This window comes from Harpia harpyja, chromosome 2 (assembly GCF_026419915.1).
Source record: "Harpia harpyja isolate bHarHar1 chromosome 2, bHarHar1 primary haplotype, whole genome shotgun sequence".
NCBI lineage: Eukaryota > Metazoa > Chordata > Aves > Accipitriformes > Accipitridae > Harpia > Harpia harpyja.
Window position 1 is genome coordinate 87,085,537 of NC_068941.1, and position 22,419 is coordinate 87,107,955.

The 22,419-nt window shown below is 44.9% G+C and overlaps 1 protein-coding gene across 1 annotated transcript in view; it reads right to left on the reverse strand.

Moving 5' to 3' along the window:
• Window positions 1-4,200: 4,200 nt before the first annotated feature.
• Window positions 4,201-22,419, reverse strand: part of SMOX (spermine oxidase) — a 56,115-nt gene continuing 37,896 nt past the window's right edge. Inside the window, exons 4-7 of the mRNA XM_052780804.1 lie at window positions 15,862-16,035; window positions 12,557-13,256; window positions 5,985-6,145; window positions 4,201-4,666 (exon numbers count right to left, since the gene is read on the reverse strand). Of these exons, the coding sequence (XP_052636764.1) occupies window positions 4,529-4,666; window positions 5,985-6,145; window positions 12,557-13,256; window positions 15,862-16,035 (1,173 nt within the window). The 3' untranslated portion in view covers window positions 4,201-4,528. The remainder of the gene's footprint in view (window positions 4,667-5,984; window positions 6,146-12,556; window positions 13,257-15,861; window positions 16,036-22,419) is intronic.

Consider the following 22,419-nt stretch of genomic DNA (forward strand, 5'->3'; position numbering starts at 1 on the left):
CTTGCTCGTGGGGTGTACACCAGGACCCAAGGCTGAATGGCACACAGAGAAACAAGCCGTGGAGAAGAAGACCCTTTATTAAAAGCCAGGGTCCTGAGACATTCAATTCTCAATGTGCCTTGAGACATATCAATTGAGTGAGCACTGACATAGATCCCCGGTTAGCAAAAGCAGACACCATCATCATATTGTCTGCACAAAGCACAAAAAGAAGCTTTGAAACCCTGATTACCAGCATAGCAGCTTTTCTTGGATATTCCATGATAAAGCCACAGGAGAAAGCAACCCCTCGGCTTTTCCTAGGTCATAGTCTCATGTGCCCAAAGGTTTGGTTTTCTTCTCTGCTTCCACTTTGCAATAGATTTGGCTTCTGGGAAATCAACTCTGGCTCCTTGACGTTAAGCTTTGGCAAAAGTTGAGTGATTGAAGCTGGACAGATTTTTTATCTTTTGTTCTCCTCAAGCACACTCCGCTCTCTTCCCACAGCACAACTCTCAACTCAGTAACACCATGAAAAGGGGTTTGCTTCTGAGATAAAATGGAGAAAAACATCATAAAATCAACGTACGGCAGTCCTTTCCAGCAGCCAGGAAGGCATCCACCTCCCCACAACAGCACAGAATCAGCACAACTTAGCTGAGGTTGGAGAGAGTCAGTCAAAGATGGTGCCTCCTCTCCAGATATCTATCTTGGGATGCACCAACTCACCCTCTGGAGAGGTTTTTCCCCTTCTCTCTGTCCCCTTCCCTCTCTTTGTTGTCTCTAGAAGGACCCTCTGTAAGTCAGTTATCAGCTGGATATCCCACTTCTAAATAGGTGCAGTTAGGCAACTGCACCCCAGATCCTTCGTAGAAAAGCACAAAGAGAGTACGCACACTTCACGTGGGGTAGCAGATGCCAAAATGAGACACATTCTTCACTCCTTGCATGAACCCTTGGGCCAGCAGCCAGCCAGATGGATAAACGAAATGCAGAGAGATAAGGCAACAGCTAAAGACACGTCTTCTTCATCCTGCAAACTTTTTTATTTTTGGAAACTGTTTAGACATTTTAAAACTATGCTGATGTCTACATTTCGTTCGCTTGACTTCAAAAAAGAACAGGATTTATAGCTCTAAGGAAAAAAAAGTTTCTTCTCGTTCCAGATGGCACCTTTCACAAGGTCAAGACAGAACCTTGCTAGTTATTAACAGCTGTGCCTACTGACACACATCTGCACAGTTCATGGGCTGCTTAGACTGGGGGACAGTACTCCTGTTAAGCTGGAGGACATGCAATTAAAGCATAAGGCAACAAACGGACTCATTAACAAAGGGGCACACTGTACACAAGTCCTCATGGAAGCTGTTAACCCAGGGGAAGAGCAGAGCCGAACATTACTCAGGTTAAACCCCTAGCCCTGCAGTGAGGACAGCCATTTGCCAGAAGGTAGGCTCCAAAAGCAAAAAGCTGAGCTTCAAACCCTCATGCTACAAAGCCTCCTAGCAAGAAAGCGTCCTCTGAGGACATAAGTGTCAGCCCGGGTGACACCAAAGCATGAAATGCCACTCTCAGAAAGGAGCTGTTGGCCTCGATGCACCATGGCTCGTAACGTCCCTGCCCGACGGTGCAGAAGACACACATGCACGTTCTGCATTTGCTGTAGCGGCACCGAGCGCTGCTAAACTGGGTCGAGGCTCAAAGGGCAGAACGAGTTCTGCAAAGCCTTCTCTCTAAACCCACACAGTTCAGGGGATCCCAAACCCTGATGATCTGTGAAGCCTGCACGTTTCCCAACTCTGCACCCAACTCCTCTTCAGGACATAACTGGAAGTTGGCGTGGCTGCCACTGGGCTTATGGTTTATCAAAGAAACATATGTCCCAGCAAATACTTGCCTACACAATCAGAAAACTCTTTGAAGGAAACAAACCATGCGCACAAACACACACACGCATATGCTTCAGTGACTAAAACTAGAACCCATTTTAAAAATAAACAAGTTTCTTTTCAGGAAGCCTATTTGTGTCAATGAAGAATCCTCTCACTAAACTGAGGGGCAGCTTTAATACAGCACACAGATGGTTTCTCACTTACCACAGTCCTGTTAGCTTTGCATTAACCAGACCTTTTTGGTCCAGATTACATTGCTGGAATAGGAAAACCCCAGTTCTGAGAGATTCTTCCATGCAAAGCACGTTTACATGATGTAATTCTTACACTGTGTGGTCAGAAATTTTTATTTCCATACAGACTGCTATAGGTGATTACCTTAAGGCTCCACTGGAAACCAGTTTGTCTCTCCACCCAGAAGGTACGTTTTAGCTTGGACATCTTCCCAAAGTTTTAAGTGGTGCACATTAGGACAGCCTTGTTGCATTACTTTTATTCATTGACCCCAAGTTAATTTTCAAAGCTTTTTCTTGTTAAATTTCCCTTTTTCGTCAACTTTATGTGTAACTATTTTTTCAAGCACATTTGAGTGAATTTTGAAGCAGTTCTACTCGGTCACTGCAAGAGGTGTCACTGCCAGAGGTGCTGTTCAGATGAAGATGTGCTCTCCAGATCACACAAGGAGGAGCTGGCAGGCTCCTAAACAAACCTTGCCAGGTATTCCTTATCCTTGGCACCGGTGTTTAGTCTTCTCGTGGTTCAGCAGCACTGGCCTCTCTGCCCAAACGTGGAGGAGAAACTGCTTCCACCCAAGCAAAGGAAGGAAGGACATCTGTTTGATCAGCCTTCTGCCCCTGGCTGGTCTGGCAGTGTCTCCCAGCATTTTGCTTTATTGCAGAAATAGTTTAACATGAGAATTAATCTTGTTGATAAACCAAGCACATTTATACACAACTGGGCCCAATCTGAACATACAGGGAGGGACACGGGGGTACTCACCGTGTATCAGAGGCTCTGGGGTGCCACCTCCTCTTGGACAAATAAAAATCACTCAAGTGTGAGATGCAGCACCCCCACAGAGAAAATTAAGCTTACCAAGCTGTATCCTAAGGTCTCAACACTTCAGAGATAACCCAGAGCTGTCCAGCTGGTATTTGGACTAAGCATAAGTCTGGGATAACTGCATTTAAGAAGTTTAATTAAAGCCCATGTCAGGTATTACATGTAGGCTCCATGGAAAATATATTTTTAATCCAGATGTAACATGACTGAGACAAGCTTTTACATTCCTTCAAAATTCCTTACTAGTGGGAATGGCCTTGACCTCCCTGAGAAAACTCTTCAGCATCAATGTTGTCATTCAGACTTTTGGACCTTCTTTTCTGGGGGTGGGGGGTGAAAACCTCACCTATTTTGGGTATTGCTGTCCAACAAAAGATTTCATCACAGAGTTTCATCACAGAGGTAGTTCAAGAATGCTGCTTCTCATCATTCTCCTTCTTGCCCACACTCCCACATAAGTTTGCATGGTGTTTTCCACTTGGATTAGCTGCTCCAGTTACAGCCATAGGCTACACTCCAGCTGTATCTGCATTACTAAGGTAGTTTGGGGATTTTACTTTGCACTTTAGTCTGGTGCACAGGCATGAATGCTCCTTCCACAACATGGTTCAAGAACGTTTGAAGGACAAGTGATAGTTTAGAGTTTGCTGTTGTCTTTACAGGCTGCACCATACCTGGGGAGTTCCTGGAGAAGTGCACCTGGTTTAGTTTCCTTAGAGAGAAGCCTAACTTGTACACCTCAAAACCATTCTGTGAACCAAACCAAATGTTGAAAAGTGGGAATGACTGGGGCACTCCTTTCAAAGCCAAGATACTATTCCAGACCAAACGTGGACACAGTCTCCAACACTGCTTTCGTCAAGGTTGTGTGTCTCTCTGCTTTGCAGCGCTGCGATTCCTCTGATAACTTCCCCCAGACTGGCTGAGCGAACCCAGAGGGAAGACAAATTCCCCCACGAAATTATAGGCAGATTTCCTGAAGCCCAAAGGCCCACACAAGCTGATAGACAGGTGACACACGGAGTGAAATATGTGGTGATACAGAGTGATTTCTGTGCTAATCTGTACAAGGCAATGACTGTGCCTCTAAGGTGCAATTCTTTGAACGAACAGTTAAGATCAACCAGTACATTGAGTATCCAGATCTATCTCAAGATCCTCCTACTCCAAACTTTGTAGGAAGGGAGAAAACCCCTATTTTTATAACGTTGAATAGAAGAGTTGCAAGTTACTGAGTGAAGTGTCCAGGAAGTACCAAAGCACCCAGTCTTTTTATTACAACATTTATTTTAGTATAGAAGGCACTTACAATACAGAAAGAAAAAAAAAAATATGATAGGCACCAAAAGTGAAGTTAGAATTAAAATGACAAAGAAACAGTTTACCAGACAAAAGGAGCACCCTTCCCTGTTAACAATACAGCACACAGAAATGAAGCTATTGATGACTAATTTTTTAAACAGTTGGGGCATTTTTTTTTTTTTAATAGAAAAAGATAAGAGACTGTTCTACTGTGAACTGAAATTAAAAAAGAACCCCTCCACACACCTGTACAAGGATTTAGGAGTTGGTGGTGTTCACAAACATGGGGCCTTTCAGCTCCGGCACTGCAGGAGGTCCTGGTACATCTCAATGAGGTGAGCGGCCTCTCTCTGCCCAGAAAGCACAGCACCGTGGGTAGTGGAATAATACTTCCTGTGAGTGGCCTCCCCTGAAAACATCACCTGCATCGGCTGGAGAGGACAAGAAAAGCAGAAAAGCTCAGCAGCTTTGGAAAGCAGACGTGAGGCTAAAAGGAGACAAAACTTTCCATGCCCTCCCACATCCCCACGAGCTGACACCAGTCTTTTTAGAGTGCTGGTTCTCGAAATCCTGATGCGGTGCACCACGGGGACAGGCACAGCATGGGTCTGTCAAGGTCAAGCTTGTCCTCGTTGCTATGCGGAGCTGTTTGCAGGGCTGAGGCACCATCATAGAGCCAGACACTAGCTCCAATGACCTCAAACAAATCTGCATGAGTCACTGAACACCTTACTTCTCTGTTGACTCCTCTTTTTGCTCCCCCAAATTATGCTTCAGTCTTTTAGGCATTAAGGATTTATTTTTCTGGACTGCAGTTTCAGAAGGAAAAATAGTCATGTCTCAAAACCCACAGGGTGAGACACAGTGTCTTATCTCTTACATCAATAGCTAGGTGCTTGCTAAAATTGCTGCCAACTCAGTTCTGAGGCAGGAATTGCAGGTACCTCTCTTCCCCGAGAACTACAGAGAAAGATTCCTAAAGCTCCTGCTACCTTTTTTAATAGAATTCTGTGCCGAACAAAATTACATGGTGGGGTCGGGCTCTGGATGGAGAAGATGGACTAGGTAGATGCTTAGAGGTTGCATATTCGTCAGCCATTGTCTTTGGATTTGGACACATAACCCTGAATGACAGGGTGAGTTTGGCTTAATACGTTACTGCTCATCAGCTGAGCTCTGGTAACTATCTCCATGTGTGCTCTTGTTCTCCATGCTATATTCAGAAAGCAAAGGCAGTGTCTGAGGAGCAAATTCATTGTCTCCTGCCAATGCATGAGTCCACCAGCCAAGGACTGGGCCTCCCTCACCCTCTACTGCCAACACAGAAAGATTTCCTAATATGCACCTCTGACACATTCAGACCTAGCCATTAGCAGGGATTGTGCATTTAATGCTGCATATTCAGACTATGCTTTAAAACAGAGTAACGTGCTTTCCTAGGGAATTTTGAACCGGCCAATAAGGCTAATGGTCTTTAAACACAGAGATCAGAATTCCAAAAGTCACGCAGATGCCCAGCTCTCGATAATTTCAGAGAGAGATGTGGGAATCCCTGAGATGTTGGGATTCCAAACATTAAAGGTAAAATCCTACATACATTATTTGTCTAGAGGGGTATGTATAAAAAAAAAAAAATGGAAAACACACTAATGGAGGCCCAACCTGTCTCTTTCAACCTCCCCCCAGAAAACCCGCTGCCCACCATCATGTTAGTCTTCTTCCCACAGAACTGACTGGGGCCATACTTACAGCACTTTTGGAGCTTTCAGCATAAGGCAGTGGTTTAGCGAGTTTCTCTACATCAGCCCCACTAGACCCAACTTGGGTGTAAGAGTAGGATCCACGGAAGTTGGGATTGCTGCCCCAGGAGGACCGCAGGATCCGGCGAGGTTTCGGAATGTTTGGATTCCCTGGGTGGAAAGCAGGAGAAGACAAAAAGTAAGATTGTGTCTCAAAGAAAACATGACGATGCCTGTGCAAGTTGTGGAGTGGTATGTGTTCAGTCTGATTTATTGACAATACATCCTAGCAGAGCCTGCACGCTACAGTAAAGAGGCCCTAAAACATATCTCTTTTCTATTACTGAGTTGTAAATATTTATAAAACAGAAATAGCATCCCTTTTAATCTCAGCTGCAGTGTTCCATTTTGGGAAAGATCATTAAAATGCTTATGTTCCTAAGAGATTGGGAAGCTTCAGGGAACCCTGGATACAGTTTGTTTGAAAATACAGAACATTTCCTGGTCTCATTTGCCATGGTGGTGATCAAGGTATGATTCATCTCACCTAGGTATTTAATTGGGTGCCCAGTCTAAACTGGATGTTTAGGTAGTCTTGTGAGAGAGGTTTGCCACCAAACAGGGATGGAGATAAGGATGTTAGAAGGCAAATCCTCACTATGCAGGTGCATAGGAAAACCTGTCAGAAAGTTTTCAAAACCTGTATTACTCACTCCAACTGCTACCCAGTTGCTCCCCATAATTAACCTAAAATTCAACAGACACATTTGGTGGGATGCATATGGTATGGAAAGAAGGCTTTTGAGGCTGGAAGTAGGATTTCTAGATTGCTGTAGGATTTCCACTGCTAAAAGGATATAGGACCTAAAGTTGAGGGGCACCTGAGGGAAGCAATGATAGGGCCATCATCAGCCATCGTCCCCATCCCAAAGAGTACAGCAGCACATGGGATCCAGGACTGTAGCCAAAGCAGCTCACCAGCTGGTGCCACAAGAGCCTCTGGTAGAACTGAAATAGGGAGGGTCATATGTTGGAAAGCCTCTTGCTAGGCTGGTTTGAGACCATCTCAGCATCATTAACCAAGATTTTGTTGGTGTCCTGTGATCATATCTGGCTTGGCAGGAGAATAGGGAGAGGGGACATGGAGAATTGCAATGAAGATAAATTCTCTCTGCAGGAGAGCTGAGACCCACCCTTGAGGCAACCTCCCATAGCCAGGCAAGGTTCAGCTACTGGAGTCTGTGAGATTGTCAGCACAAGAAGCAAGAGTAATTGAAACATGTTTACATCTTGCACAGTTCCTCTGCCCGCTTCAGACCCTGACTCTGTAACACTTCAGCATGCTTAGCCTGCTATGAAGATGATCCAAATTCCCCCACTTTCTTCATCAGGGCTTAGAGAGGGAGACATCCAACTGTAAAGACTAGTTAGGCACTACATTATTTAGTCCTACTAAACAATTATTTAGTCATGCCTTTAATTCCTTAAAATCAGGAGCAGGTTACATCCTGGGTTCAGCTACTGTTTTTAGGAGTATCATGTGTCAGCCAGAACTATGAAATACAAGGCTAAAACAGAGCAAAGGTACCTGGATGGCTTGCCAGAGCACACTGTGAACACTTTCTAACCACTAACCCCCAGATCAAAATATGGCACAGACTAGCAAATAAATATACCCTACAAACAAAACACATCCTACAAATGAATGTTGTTTCAGGAATAAGAACTGAGCATAACAAAGCCTCTAAAATATGCTCCTCCAAGAATCTTCAAAGCAGGAATGCCTGGGATGGAAGTGAAAAGCCCAAGGGAGTCTGAGAACAGGGAGCTCTCAGATGCGTCAAGGAAGTAAGTTATCACGTTTTATTTTTAAGGGCTGTGGGAAAACCCAGGAGAACACACCATGAAAGCTGTTAGACAACACAACACCAAACAGGGCCAAAGCATTCATCCATCACACTGCATTACACAAAAACAATCACACAATGGATTTTCAAATAAAAGGAATCTCTGCAGTGGGCTGGTGGTGCCTCTGCTGTAGCTGGCACATATTCTCATGTTCCGCTGTCAAGGTACCCAGCAGATTTTCAATACAGGAGTCAACAAGTAAGATGTCAATAAAAAGATGATCAACATTAGGAAAACACAGTGTTACAAGCAATGAGATGAGGGCTTGTCAGCCTGCAGATAAGGCCACAGATCTGCTAAAAGACTGAAATTTGTTAATGAAAGGGTTTGTGGAGTCATCAGCCCAATCAACGATTGTATAAATCCAGCAATATTTAATAGAGCAATCGTTAAAACTGGTAAAAGCAACAGCTTTGTCTCTCTCTAGTGTTTCCCACGGATGACCTTGTACTGTGTATACAAGCAGGTGAACAGCAGCCTTCCCACCAGGGAATTATTCTTCACGTAGAAACTTCATCACAAGGGAAACTGCAGCACAGCAACATGAAGCATGTGGCACTGGGCAGATGGCAGAGCTTCAGGCAGAGACGCCTGAGCCAGCTGCCAGCATGGAGCAGGGCTAAGGAGCCTGGGTGCACTAAAACACAGCTGTACAGCTCCCAGAACCAAAGCCAGTCTCCTTACCTAGCACTATGCTGTGAGGTGCAGATGTACCAGCTCTTGTGAGCTCCTTTAAGGACCTCCAGCACATCAGACCGCGTGAGCATGATCCACGTGTCCATTGTGCAACTATTGTGCCCCTGCACTTCTGCATTTATGCACCTTTTAATGTGAGGAGCTGTTTCTAAGAGAAAAATCAGGAGGCTTTCATTTCTGCTGCACACAGGAGAAGCTTGGTTGAAGGTCAGACAGGAATGTGTAACACAAGCTCTGATCCTGAACTGTTGTTTGCAAGACAGAAACTAGAAAGACTAGGAGGGCCACACTCATTCAAGGAACGTATTTAATTGGACTTTCTCAATCTGCCCTTAAATAGATGGGTAAACACGTGCCTTTCCCTGCAGATAAAAGTAACAATTAATACAGATGTGGAAACTTCTAAGTTTCCAGAGAGAGACAAAATGGCTAAAAAAGGATCTTAGCCGCCACTAAAATAGGAGGGCACAATCTTTATGCCACAGATTTCCACTTGTGAAGCTATGGAAGATAACTCTGTGTGCCTCAAACAATCTCATCTTTATTCAGATACAGGGAGGTGTGGCTACACAGATTTATTGGTTATGGGGCTGATTATAAGACACAGGATTATCATAAAATCAACTCACAGATCTAAATTAAGACACCCAAATTTAGTTGCCTACCAGTGAGCAAGGTACCTAAGAGCCCATCAAGGCCAACAGAGATCTGTGGTACTACCCACACACTAGCACCTACAGCCACCAGACAGACATTAGGGTATCCCAGGCATGGGGCTGGTAGATACGATGCAGAACAAAAGAGATCCATTCCCCTCTAGAGAAATAGCTGGAAGACCAGGAGGACAACTCAGGGCATCTCCAGCCACAGCTTGACAAATCAGCAAGTCCTTCAGAACTGAGCATGCCTGCAATTACTGCCTTCAGGCTTCTAACACTCTCAGCTTAGCCAACAGAGAAACCAGACCAAGAATTCTAATTGTTCGAAGGTATCCCATTTAATCAGATTTAGAGGACACTGCTTTTCAGCCATCCAGTTGTGAAAACCAGTAATTGTCAATGGTTCTTAGGTTAGAACAATCCTCAGAGCTTGTCACAGCAAAGCCAGATAATCCGCAACACTAACCTGCATGTGAAATGTAAGGTCACAGAGGCAGATCATCTCCTCTCAGAGAGGCATTCTCAGTGTGAACTAACACTGAGTCTAAAAAGTGGTTTTAACATAGGACTGGTCTAACATCCTCTGAAGCCAAAGCAAAGGACTCCATGAGCAATGGACTGGGAAAACACAGCTGAAGATGGGAACCCACTTGGTAAAGCATTAATTCTTTAATAGAAGAGTAAGAAATAAGAACTTGAGGGATTTTATAACCAGAACATGAAAGCTACAAAAGGCAAAGTGAGCAATAAAAGGCTCATACTACCTACTTTCATTACTGAATACAAGGATCTCTCTATACCCAGTAGAGAAAAGCTTCTTCTTCAGATGTCACAGAGCACCAAGTGACGTATGGAAGATCTGAACTGCCTCATGGAAGAGTCTTTCTTTCCACTGAGCTTAGGACCCTAGGAGGACTAGTTTCCCAACTCAGTTAGCTGACTTACATGAAGTTGGGTGGTGGGAAACACTTCAAAAGCTGGGTTTGGTGGTGCTAATTGGACCAGAGGAGTCCATTCATTTTCAGAAATAACTACAGTTAGATCACAGACAGGAGGCTGCTTTGTCCCCTCAGAGCCACCTCCCAGCTGGTCTAACCCACTCCCACACTCCCAATGAAACAGATTAGTGGAGAAGATGGTAGGTGCATGGAGACCTGAGCACGCTTCTGTTGTTTAAGCCTGCCTGGCACCTGGTCCAGACTACCCTTGAGGTATTGCTTCTTCTGTGAACTTGCTAGGGAAAAAGGGAGCAAGGGTAACAGGATAAACCCAGCTACCTTAGCAAGGCCATCCTGGAAGATCTGCGAAAAGGTTTTCTACAAACTAACAAGTTTTGGGGGCAGAAAGTGGAACAGGTCATATTGTGTATTGGGTGCTCCAACAACAGGTTTTCTTCTCGCAGTTTTGAGCAGCTGAAAGGCCACCTCTCAGCTTATGCACAAAATGTTCATTGCAGGGCAAGGCCCTGGTAAATTCAGTCTAAAATTCTCCAGGGTTAGATAACCCAGGATTAGCAGAAGGCTGAGACAGAGCTCACACTGCTGAAGAGTCTGATGGACAGTGACCAGGTGCAGTATCAGCTGGAACAGCAACTGCAGCACATACCGACGACCCAGTGCCAACATATTTCCATCCTGGGAGGAAGAAAGGAACATCCAACACATGTAAACAATAACAGCGAAGGAGCCCAAAAAGGAAGAGCGAGAGTATACTCCTATCTGCCAAACTAAGAAAGACCCAAAGAGCCAAATTCCCACTGACGAATCGAGGTGTTTTAAAAAATAAGCCGTCTTAAGCAAGAAGAGCTGCAACAAACAAGGTTGTTTATACGCTCTGGGAGACACCAGCACTGGAACAACTTGGCTGTAAAGAGGAGAATAGCCTCCTGCTACGCCTGCGTAGGGCAGCAGTTGGCCTGCTGAGGTCAGGAGGAAAGAAGGCATGTATGTATTGACATTGCAACACAACGTAGGGATACCCAACACCGCTCAAAACAAACAGCTCGGGAAGCTGCCCAGAGTCCAGCATTGACTGATTCATCCTACTTCTCTGCAGGCTGCAGGGGAGCCACAGGTTCATCATCCAACATAAATGCAACACTGAACAAGCTGAAACAAGGATTCAGTTTTGGTCACTGCACTAGGGTTTCTGAATCCAAATTATACCCTATGATTTCTGAAGAGAGTAGTAAAATGTAAAACCTCCCGAGAACCCTTTCTCTAAATCTCTGCGTTGTCGGTAGCAAATGTTCTGTAAGCACAGAGGAAAGCTACACTTGTGAAGGCAATTTTCTGCAGCTAATTGGAGATCCATGGACAAGAGCTAAGGATGGAAACCCACTGGGTGTTGAGACTTGGCTAACACAAGCTAGCAAGCAGATATAAATAGCTTAGTCATAGGACCCATCTCTAGAATAGCATAAAATACACCTAATCTTGGAGGACACTGCTCTTATAATTGCTTATAATTATGTATAAATCCAAAATCCTTGTTTCAAGACTGCCAATAAGTCAACCGCTATTTCTTTCAGCATTATTACCTTATGCTTGAACTTATACAGTGTCCCCCATCAGAGGGTCTCTAGTAACTCCATAGAAACAAAAAGCCCTTTCCTTGGTAAGGTGTGCAAGCTCTAGAGAAGTGACTGCAGACAAACTAAGGCCCAGCTTGTTCAAATATTACTACCTTTAGTGATTTCATCTTGGATTTTCTCAGCATAATACACATAAGATCTGTCTTGCTCCAACTGCTGCCTTTAATGTGATGTGTGCTCAGTACATGTGAAACCTGTGAAGTCCAGGAAGATTTAGGTGAACCACCCAGAAATGGAAACTCTCCGAGATCAATGGATTCGTTGAAATTTAGGCCAATGAGATTTCCATATAGCCTCATGTTAAATGGAAGTCAGGGATGTGATTCAACCACTGCATCTCAGCTGATGTAAACAGGTTCAACTCCACTGGCTCTGAGCGAGCTATGCTGCTTTCCACAGCTGAGATCAGTCCTCAGGAGTACTGAGTCAGACAGCTCCAGCTGCTGAAGAGTTATTTGTGATTAAATAAAGCAGAGGATGTGGAATCCTCAAGCACTTCTGCCCACCACTTCCTGAGCTGGTTATCAGCCCCTCTGTATAAATAGCTTTCAGGAACACCCAAGCAGGAGGTATGCTGGAAGCACAGGCACGGCCCGTTCAAAGGGACATAAAACGCCAAAGAACTAAAAATTACTTTAGTGCATTTCCTTCCTAGCGGTTATTCAACAGCCCAACCCCACTCTCCCTCTCCTCTCCACTCACCAAAGGAACCAGAGCATGGCTGACCTGTAAATTTACGTAGCATTTCGGTGCAGGTTTCTGCCACAGTTTCATCATCACACTTCTCCATAATCAAAGCCTCTTCTCCACAGATCCAGCCACTCAGGACATGGCCGTACCTCTCTGGTGGGTAGAGTACATCAAAGCTGCAGATCTTCTTGTACCACAGCTCCTCGGGATAAGTCAAGCTCTCACTCTCTGCCTCATCTTCCCAGACAAACTGGATGCTGTTGCATTCAGAACTCCAGAAAGGCTCTTCGAACTCCAGGAAAATCTTGTCAGTTGTATTGATTCCTAGCTTCTCAATGGCCATCACCTTCTCCTCGGGCAAGCGGGGATGAAACAGGCTCTCGTGGCGTTTCTTCAAGACTCCCAGGGACACAGTCACAATGACATGGTCAGCTGGGATGAACTCACAGTCCTCGCACTCTACGAAGACATCGGAGCCCTTGTCCTCCTCGGGGAGGTCACTGTTGTGGTCAGCCACCCTCTCAATCTCCTTGCTGACCGATTGGTTCCAGTGGATGCACTTGACTGGCTTGCGGAGCTGAATGACAGACTCGGGAATGGAGCGGGCCAAAATCTCCACAATTTTAATGAAACCGCAAGGAATGATGTGATGAGCCCCAGGGATTTCAGTCCATTCCCCAAATTCACTGAGTGAGACTTCATCCATGCTGTGGGAGCTGCTCTCACAACTCTCTACCTAAGGAAAAGCAACACAAAAGCAACATTGTCACAGAGCAACTCATTTTGCCACAGCACAACACTGCAAGGGTACAGGGGAGCTGCACAAGCTGGGAGTCCTGAATACCACTCTTAAACCACATTATTTTTGCTATTAAAGAAGTGTTTGGCCATAGGACCTGGCAAAATCAATCCTTAGCTTTCCTTCCAGCCAGAGAAACCATGTTGTCATTGTAACAAGCTGCATCAGCTTGTGTTGTATCGGCCACGGTTGCATCATCCAGAGTTCAGAGATGATGTCTTTGCTTCTGCATGATTCTCGGTTACAGTTCTGACTGTTTTCTATCATTTCAAACCCACTTCACTGGTCAGGGACTGGCTGCTTGGTGCTCCTACAACAGAAGCTGGAGTTATGTTAATCAGATGTTCTTTCCAATGTTAATAAATGTTCCCATGAGGAGCCATGAAAAACTTTTGGCAGCTATTTCTGCTGTCTGCAGCTTTCAACATGCTGTCAAACAGTCAGCAATCAGCAAGCTAACAATCTGCCAGAGGTGAGAGGACCCAGCACAGAAGGAACTGAAGGAGACAGAAAAGGGAAATGCCAAGATGTGAGACACTTGTGTTTGATTCACTTGATGTGATTATCAAAGCTTTAGATTCAGGACCTGTTGGTTAATGTTTGTAGGAGTATTAGGTATAGCTGTAGCTTCCAACAGTCCCTGGAACAAAGGCAGGATGTTTGGCCTGTCTTGTGATAAGTTTCTAATGATAATACTGATGCATGGGACACAGTGATCTTAAAATCTTCAAATCACCGGAGTCACAATGATTTGCACACTGTAATTCTTTAAGCATTTTAGACAAAGGGAACATTACAATTCCTTGCCTCACCCTTTGGCCAATTATTCCAGGCCTTTCCATACTTTAACGGCCATGTTTGGAAGCCTGGCAAGTGTAGACCCTTTCCCTGTGGAGCATCCTGGCGCACGGCAGGAATCTCTGTGCTGGGCTAAGATGTCAAGCAAACAAGTGAAAGTTGTACTGAGTAGTTCACAGGCTGCTCCTGTGACTGTACTGACAAACACGTGGTTGCCCCTTCCTGGTCATTGCCCAATGACTCCAGTGAAGACTGAGCAGGCACAAACTGCTGGGACAGGTTGCCAGCAGCTAGGTCTTGAAGACCTATCCTCTGAGTCTGCTGTGGTTCCACCCCATCTGATGGCTGAGCAAGCACTCTCCAACACTTACCCAGGGTCAGTTCTGCTGGCCCACAATACAAACCCTGCACCCTAGGTCACGCAACAGGCTGCTCATCCTGCCTGGATGCTCCAACAGGACACTCCACATTATAAAGATAACAAACAGTGATGACTATTTGATTCTTTCAACTATGAAGGAAAAATGCCAGGGAGAAAAACAGGCAGCTACCAAGCCTATACTTTGCCTGAGACACCAGTTAATCCCCACTCTCTCAGCAACCACTCTGATCTGATAGTCTTAAGTATCAGAAGCCTTGTTGTTCTCAAGTGTTTACACATGAGAAGGGATTTGCAGGAGTTGCAGAAAAGTCTCTGGCTGTGGCAACCTGTAGCAACCGCAGAAATAACCACCAGGAAAACCAGAGCTGTATCAAATGACTAATATTGTCTGCATAGGTGATGTTACATGGATAACATGATAAATAACTAGTCTTTATGTGGCAGCTGTGGAGACACCCTGTGATACAAGCTCTTGGGTTAGGACACTGAGATATCAGAACAGCGCTCAGGATGCCTGGGTTCAAATCTCAGTTTTATCAGAGAGATAAAACTGACTCTTTAGGTCTTTATTTCTCTTTATTTCAGCTTCCCACCTGTAAATGGTGAATACCATACACTTACCCACATCACAGAGTGCTTCTCGCCTCCCCTGCCTCATTTCATAAGCCTTTAAGTCATTATAATTGAAATAGGAATGACTGTTACACTTTATTTGTGGAGTGCTTGATGCAGCATTAAGTCCTCATCCCACAGAGATCTCATTTAGGCCAAGGCATCAAGGAGATAAAAAGAACAAGGGAAGCCATAAGGAAAGATGATTAGGACATGGGTTTATACAATCTACCTTTGATTTTATTGCTTTACCTTCAAAACGCCTTCTAGGGATTTCCTCAGCAAATTACTAGTATCAAAGTTACATTTATTCTGGTCTCTGAGATATGGACAGAGACAGAAGGGGGTAAAAAACACTCAGGTAGGAACATGGAGTTCCAAGTGTAAGGCACAAGACACAACATTACTAAAAGAACCTGACAATAAAGTAGCTTCAGGTGGTGAGAAAACATTAAATCACACCAGAAAATTTAACAAGGCCTAGGAAAGCCCCTTCTAATTAGAAAGCTGGAAGTTTAAGATAAGAAAAAAAAAAAAAAAAAAAAGAGTAAAGGCATTATTTCTTGCAGCCCACTGTCTTTGGATATGCAACATGAGGAAAAGCTGTTAATATAAACACAAACTTCCCCAGCTGCAAGTGACCACAGAAAGCAATTCCCCAGTGATGGGCAAGGCTTAGCCAGGTCTCTGAGGTTCAAGATTTGTCTGCTCTTAGTTAAAACGAGAAAAACCAATGACATGCACACACACCTTAAGGTACTGCTGGATCATAGCTAGTTTCAGCCTCTTGACGGCCTCTGTGTCATCCGGATCGGCCTTGACACGTTTGCGCACTACGTCCCGTGTAAAGACGCCCACACTATTCTGGCTCTCAGCATTGACTGGTTTACCTCGTTGGAAGAACTCCTGAGTCAGGTTATAGACCTGCCAGAGACAGGACAGAAAGACAGACAATGTGATTCACAGCAGAATCCAAGCCCCGTGCGGGATGCTTTCTCCTCCATCCAAACCCAGCACATTCAGATCACCTTCTCTTGCCAACTTGAGAGATCAGCTTTGGCAGTTTATTGTGCACACTACTCCAACACCATGTCAAGTCGCACCCACAGCTATGCTGGTTAGAAGGCAGGAAGCAGCACTTCCCTCCAGGCAAAGATAACCACCCTGTTACTCACCTGCAACAGTCTAGTTAATATTAAGTCATTAAGTTAGTATTACTATTAAGTTATTTTTTAATTTGAGCATGTCCATTCTATCACTTGCAGAAGCCCAAGTGAGGCATTCCTGCCATTTTCAGGAGCTAAAGCCTATCGTTCAACCAGCTGTTTAGATACCGCAGCTGGATCAGTAAGCTAAGCAACGGCAGACTGCAGAGCACCTCTACAGAGCGGGCTTCGGTTTGCTCTGTGTAATTTCTGGCTCTGCTGAGCAGTGTCACAGCCTAACTTGGCCCCAATGTCCATCCAGTCTACTGGGAGTGAACTCAAGCACCAGGACCTACACTCTTCCTCGCATCTGACAATAAAGCACCAGCTCTTCTCCCACCTCAGTCTCTCAGGTGCAATCCCAGGTTGCAGGGCCCATACATTTGACTGCTCTAACTGGGAACCAGCCCTTCCACCCTCTCCATTATTTAGCAATAATGCCCAGGAATCCACTAGGGTGGGGGAATTCAGTTTCATAGTTACTTTTCTGTTGTCCCCAGAAAAATAGGAAGCAACCAACGCAGGCTTAGCGAAGGAATTTTGTATGCACACACATTTGACTTGAGCATGAGACAGGTATAGATCCATGGAAAACCATGACATCTCTAGTAGTTCCCTTCCAGTAGCCAGCCTGAGGAGGACCCACAAGAAATATCCCCTTCTAATAAATCACTCCTCTTTGAAGGACATCTTTTTTTCACTGCAGTTTTCTACCATAAAAGCTACTTAAAAACAAGAAAACCACCATCCACGTTGGCCATCTGCTTGTGGCTGTCTGGAGTAACCAGTACTTCTGTCTGTAATATTACCAGGAGAGCCTGCAGTTGAATCATGGCCCTTCATCTCCATGGAAAAACTCCAAGGAATCTTTTAACACAGGAAAGCTTTTAAAAGATGCCTTTGCACAGAAGTGCAACTCATCCCATTAATGACTTGTTTGTCCAGAATTAGTCACCTTCTTATTTATATCATGCCACAGGGGTGCACAGTACTCTTGTAAGCAGAGAGGCCAGATCCCATCTCAGTGAGTTTTTCCTGTCAAAGATGGTTTGATTACAACTTATGATCCTTTTTTGGAGACAAATTATTGGGACATACTGAGAAGTTCAACTCAAAAGTAAATGCCTGCTAGGAAGCTGGCAGAACTGTGGCAGCCTCTCCTTCAAAGGCTCCTAGAGCCTCCCATTCTCTGCTGATACAGCTAATTCACTGTATTTTAGTTTCTTCCCACTCCAATTCTCTCCAGAAGCTTGATTTTCTCTTGGGTTTTAGGAATGAAGTGAATTTGATGAGGCAAAATAGAGGGATGATGAGGAAAGGGAAGTAGTGAGGGAAAATGCATGGCAGTGGTAGAAGCAAGAGACAGCAGGTCTGTGAGTGAATGCAGGAAGGTGAGTAGATAAAGTCAAGTAAGGGATGAGGAGGAAATTGAAGAAGAAAATAGGTGAACGAATGAAAAAAGGGGAAAATAAACTACAAAACCAGAGAAGTAGTAATCACAAGAAAAATGAGTGGAACTGGTGAAGATAGAATACAATCGCAGACACTGATTGGGTCACAGTCTTTCCAGGGAGATTTCCAGACAAGAAAGGTTGAGACCAATGCCCTATATGAAATGAAGGCTTCCAGCAAAGGAAAGGAAATAGTGCCTTCTCTGTTCCCCAATGCTAAAAGCTCTTTGGCAGTTTCAACATCCCACAGTTCTCAGGTCCACTGATTTCTGAGGCCCAAACCACTTCCAGCAAGTACAAGCTGCATAGACCTTGCGTCAGCATAATGCAGCTCAGCTTTCATAAGCTGATTGCACACTATAAGCAGATAACGCATTCACAAGACAAGCAAAGCTGTGTTAAAACCCAGCTACCATTTGGCCAAAAGGCTAAGTGAGCCATGGGTATGTTTTTATTAACCATTGTATTCTTCATTGCCCAACAGAGAAAAGAGCAGAAATGCAGTTCTCTGTGCTGTAAACATCAAGTCAAGTCCTTCCTATATATGTTATCCCATCGATCAGACAGCAGGTATGTATAATCACCATCAGGATTTATTATTTTTTTCTCAGAATCCCTGTTATTTCCTTGCTTTTCTCTTCTTGAGGGTGCCAAACCATTTGATGAAGAACAGAAGGCAAAGCTGTTATAGGCAAGAAGCAAAAGGAGAAAAAACAGCAAGTCCTACATTAAGAGATACTTTGTCATAATAAAAGAATCAAAAAGACGCTCAAAATGTATTCTTTAATGTACACATGCAGCAAACACATCCTGTATAAGAAACTAGGTTCTTATCCTGTGTAAGAAAAGGTTTACTAGAAGCCCTCATTTAAGGTAGATTTCCAATGAAGTATGAGCAGAATTGTACTGTCTGGAGTTGGAGTTACCTAGGCTTTCCTTCCCCAGGTGGGAAACGGCTCATAATAACAGAAAGCATCATCATCATCCCTATGGGACCACCTTTGAAGTCACTGGGAACAGGCATTTGTGAGATTTGAACACATTCTCCTTCAAACATTTCATCATGATGTGATGACAGAAGGGCTCCTGAGAGAGTTCAAGTGGGCTTTATCTCAAAGATCCTGGTGAAAGGTAGCATCAAGAATGACCTGAAAGATTCTGCTCATTTTCTAGTTAACCCTACAAAATATCCATGCATCCAAACTGAGAGCACTGTGCCCATCAGCAAGGAGAGCTACACCATACACAGTCCAGACTCATCTCCCTTTTCTATTATCACACACTTGATACAAGCAGGGGGGGAAAAACAAAAAACCAAAAAACCAAAAAAACAACAACAACAAAAAAAGGACAGACCATCAACTCCCACCTCCTACTACTGGCAAACTCACATCCCAGCACAATGACCTCATCATTTCTCACTCTAAAGCTCTCCCGGGGTTTAGACCGAACAACTGGCCCTAGAAGCCTGTCTGCAAGAACCATCAGCAGAAGCAAAAGACACAGAACATCTCAAGTGACCATTCTAAGCAGATTTTCTTCCCTAATTCTGAGGGTTTACATACAATCCTGCAGGGAAACGGGGCTTAAAGTCAGAAATTAAAAGGAGTTAATTGAATGGCCATAATCCCAAAATGGCTTCACTTCAGCTTACATCTTCTGTCTTCTTTCTGACCAGCTTTGGGGCATCCCACAACCAGGGTCTCTGCAGAAAACGTGGGTTCCACCAGGGATGTCCTCTCGCTTACCCACAGGCTTCCACCTACACGTTTACTACATACGTGCTCTTCCACCACAGGAAGAGGCAGTCTCTTAGGAAGAACAAATCTAAATAAAGAAGCTTCTCAGCACTGAAGGAGATCAGGAAAGCACATCCCAATCCACACTCCTTCCTGTCAGCGCCGGTGACGATCCGTAGCATTGTCTTTTTCTCACTTGGCTTAAAAACTGCAGTGACTTAATCCCCGGTCAGTAAAAAAACCTCGATGGAGATAGGTCCACGCTGTTACCAGGCCAGACATCTGTCAGTGCAATAGAGGGGCAGGGAGGGAACGGTGACTCTCAGTGGCCCTTTGGTCCTGCTTTCTATGATAATGCAAGGCAAGGCACTCGAGCTTAATTGGGGATGGCAGGAAGCCCAGCACAGGGTGGGGGTGAGAAGGGTGGAAAACTTTCTCAGTCTTTGGCTGCATCTCTCCCCCAGGAGCTGTGCAGCACACAGGAGAAAGCTGACAGATAACAAGGTCATTAATTAGCTGATTGTTAAAGGGAGGGTTCCTGTGAAACAGGTCTTTAGGGACCATGTCCTTACTGAAAAGCCTATGTAAAAATAGGCACTTTTTCTAAATCAGGCTGGCCGATGGACTGTGAAATTCTTGGGCAGGTAAAGCAGTGTGATTTTTCACCTGCATTTAACTTGTCAAGTTCACCACCTCCCTCCCACCCTTCAGAAATACCTGGGAGATGGCCTTAAATACCTCTTTGGAGAGCGAAATGAAGACTTCGCAGGGACAGAAGAGCAACTCTGAGATAGGTTGTCCCTATTCACATCTTCCCAGCAGTTAATAAGCACACAGAGACACTGAAGCTGCAGACGTTACCCTCAAAGGTCACACTCCTGTCGCTTTTCTTTGAGGGTCATGCAGATGTGGTATAAGCAGGCAGAGGCAAAAATCCTCTCCCAGCCCCAGGATTCCCCCAATTATCCTAGCAGGAGTGGAGAGAGAAAGGTGGGAAGGTTATGAATATGTGGCATCGCACCCTTCCAATGCTGGTGCCCTCTTCCTTTGAGAGACTGACCAAATGAACTAGCAATGACCCTGAGCAGCTCCAGCCCCGCTCAGTACACAATCTAAGAAGGATAGTCGTAAAACAACAGTGCCTGGAGAGCTGTCCTGCCAACAGCAGGCTCGATGCCCTTTCTCATGGTGCATCGCGTGGCAATGCATGGTTGGAAATCCAGGTAGCTGCTCTGCAGGACTGGAGACCTTCCTTGCAGGCATTGCTCAGTTTTCTAGTGCTCCCACGGAGGAGGATTCGGGTCACTTCAGTCACAAGCTTGTGATAGATATTGACCGGCTTCAATGCAGTGCAACAGCCTCTCAGTCAAGACAGCCTCTCATAAGAACACTTCTGCTACAGAAATGAAGAGCTGAGCAGTCTTACTGCTGGCTTTCTCGTACCCAAATAAAGGCTTCTGTGAGGCATCCCTACAGCTATTAAAAAATTCAGGCTACTGCAAACAAAAAGAAGCAAAACTTGTACTGAAGTAGAAGCCGCCAGCCAAAAAAGATTGGGTAAGTGCCCGGAAAAAGCATAAGGACTTTCCAAATGAACTAGCGAGGCAAAGCTCTGGAAGTACCGGGGTGCCTTGCCTTTCACACCAGGAAAATTCAGCACACAGAGGAGAGACTTCGCCTTGCTAGGCTCCAGCTTCAGTGACTCCACATACCCAAGTGGAACACTCGAGGGAGACCCTCTGCACTTTGCATTCACTAGAATTTGGTGTCCAGATGACAAGATGATTGGGGCTAGAGAGATACAGATGGAGAAACAGAGCTGGAGGCATATGCTCGAGCCCAAGCACGTGGCAGCTGCTGCAGCGAAAGAAGGGCAGTGTGTGAGTGCATGGGAAGTGAGCCGGCTGTGCAGGGGAGGGCAGGCATTTGAAACTGTGACAAATTTAGCCCCATTCATCCAGGAATACATTTTCCACTGTTAATGCCAGTGCTCCATCCCTGATTAGGCTTTGCATCCATCATGCAGTTGCTGGTTGTCGTGTTTGGTTGTTTTGGTTTTTTTTTTTTTCTTTTCAAGCCAGGACAGCGTGTGTCACAGCCTTTGCTATCTCAGCCTCTTCTAAAGTGGGAGATGCAGCCTGACAGATGATATGACATGATGGTGGGATTGCTAACAGCAGGCTGACCCAAGACTCTGAGAAGGGTCAGGGAGCTCCTACAAGGCAAGAAAGGAGCCTGACCCCAGGATTTGGTGATCTGTAAGGTGGCTTTTCATCCTGGACGACTTCAAGATGTTTTAACAAAACCTCCCAGAAAACCTGCCTCCTCAAAAAAACAGAGATGCAGAACTGAAGACCAAATTCCTACTGCTCCTCCTCGGCACCCATTTCATCACCAGTTAAAGCAAGAGAGTATTGGCCAGCCAGGATGAAGAAAAATGATGGAATGGACTTTAGTGAAAATGGAAAAAAAAAATGCAGGGGGAAGTCAGGAACTTAACAAAACACAGAACAGAAATGCACCAGGCAGACTCAGCACTTGTAAACAGAAACATTCTCTGCACCTTATGCGAGAGTAAAAGGTCCCCAAATCCACACGCCTGCTGCACATGCTCCTGACTGCTCACCCACTGGGGCACTTGTATTTCATACAGTCTTTTTTAACTGGAGCTTTTCAGGAGATCACATAGCTCGCCTTAATTCCCACTTTTCCTACGCAGCACAGGGAAGAAACCACAGTCAGCTGTCTTAAATCACTAAAGATCATCCAATCTGACACCCCAAAGAGGCTAGGACAAGAAGCTCAACAAAACCGTGAGCTGCCCCTGCAAGAAAGTCCAGCACACTTTGAAGGAAAACAGAGAAAGCACCTCCCCAGCAACAGCAAGTAGAGGTTGGCTGATGTCCTCTTCTT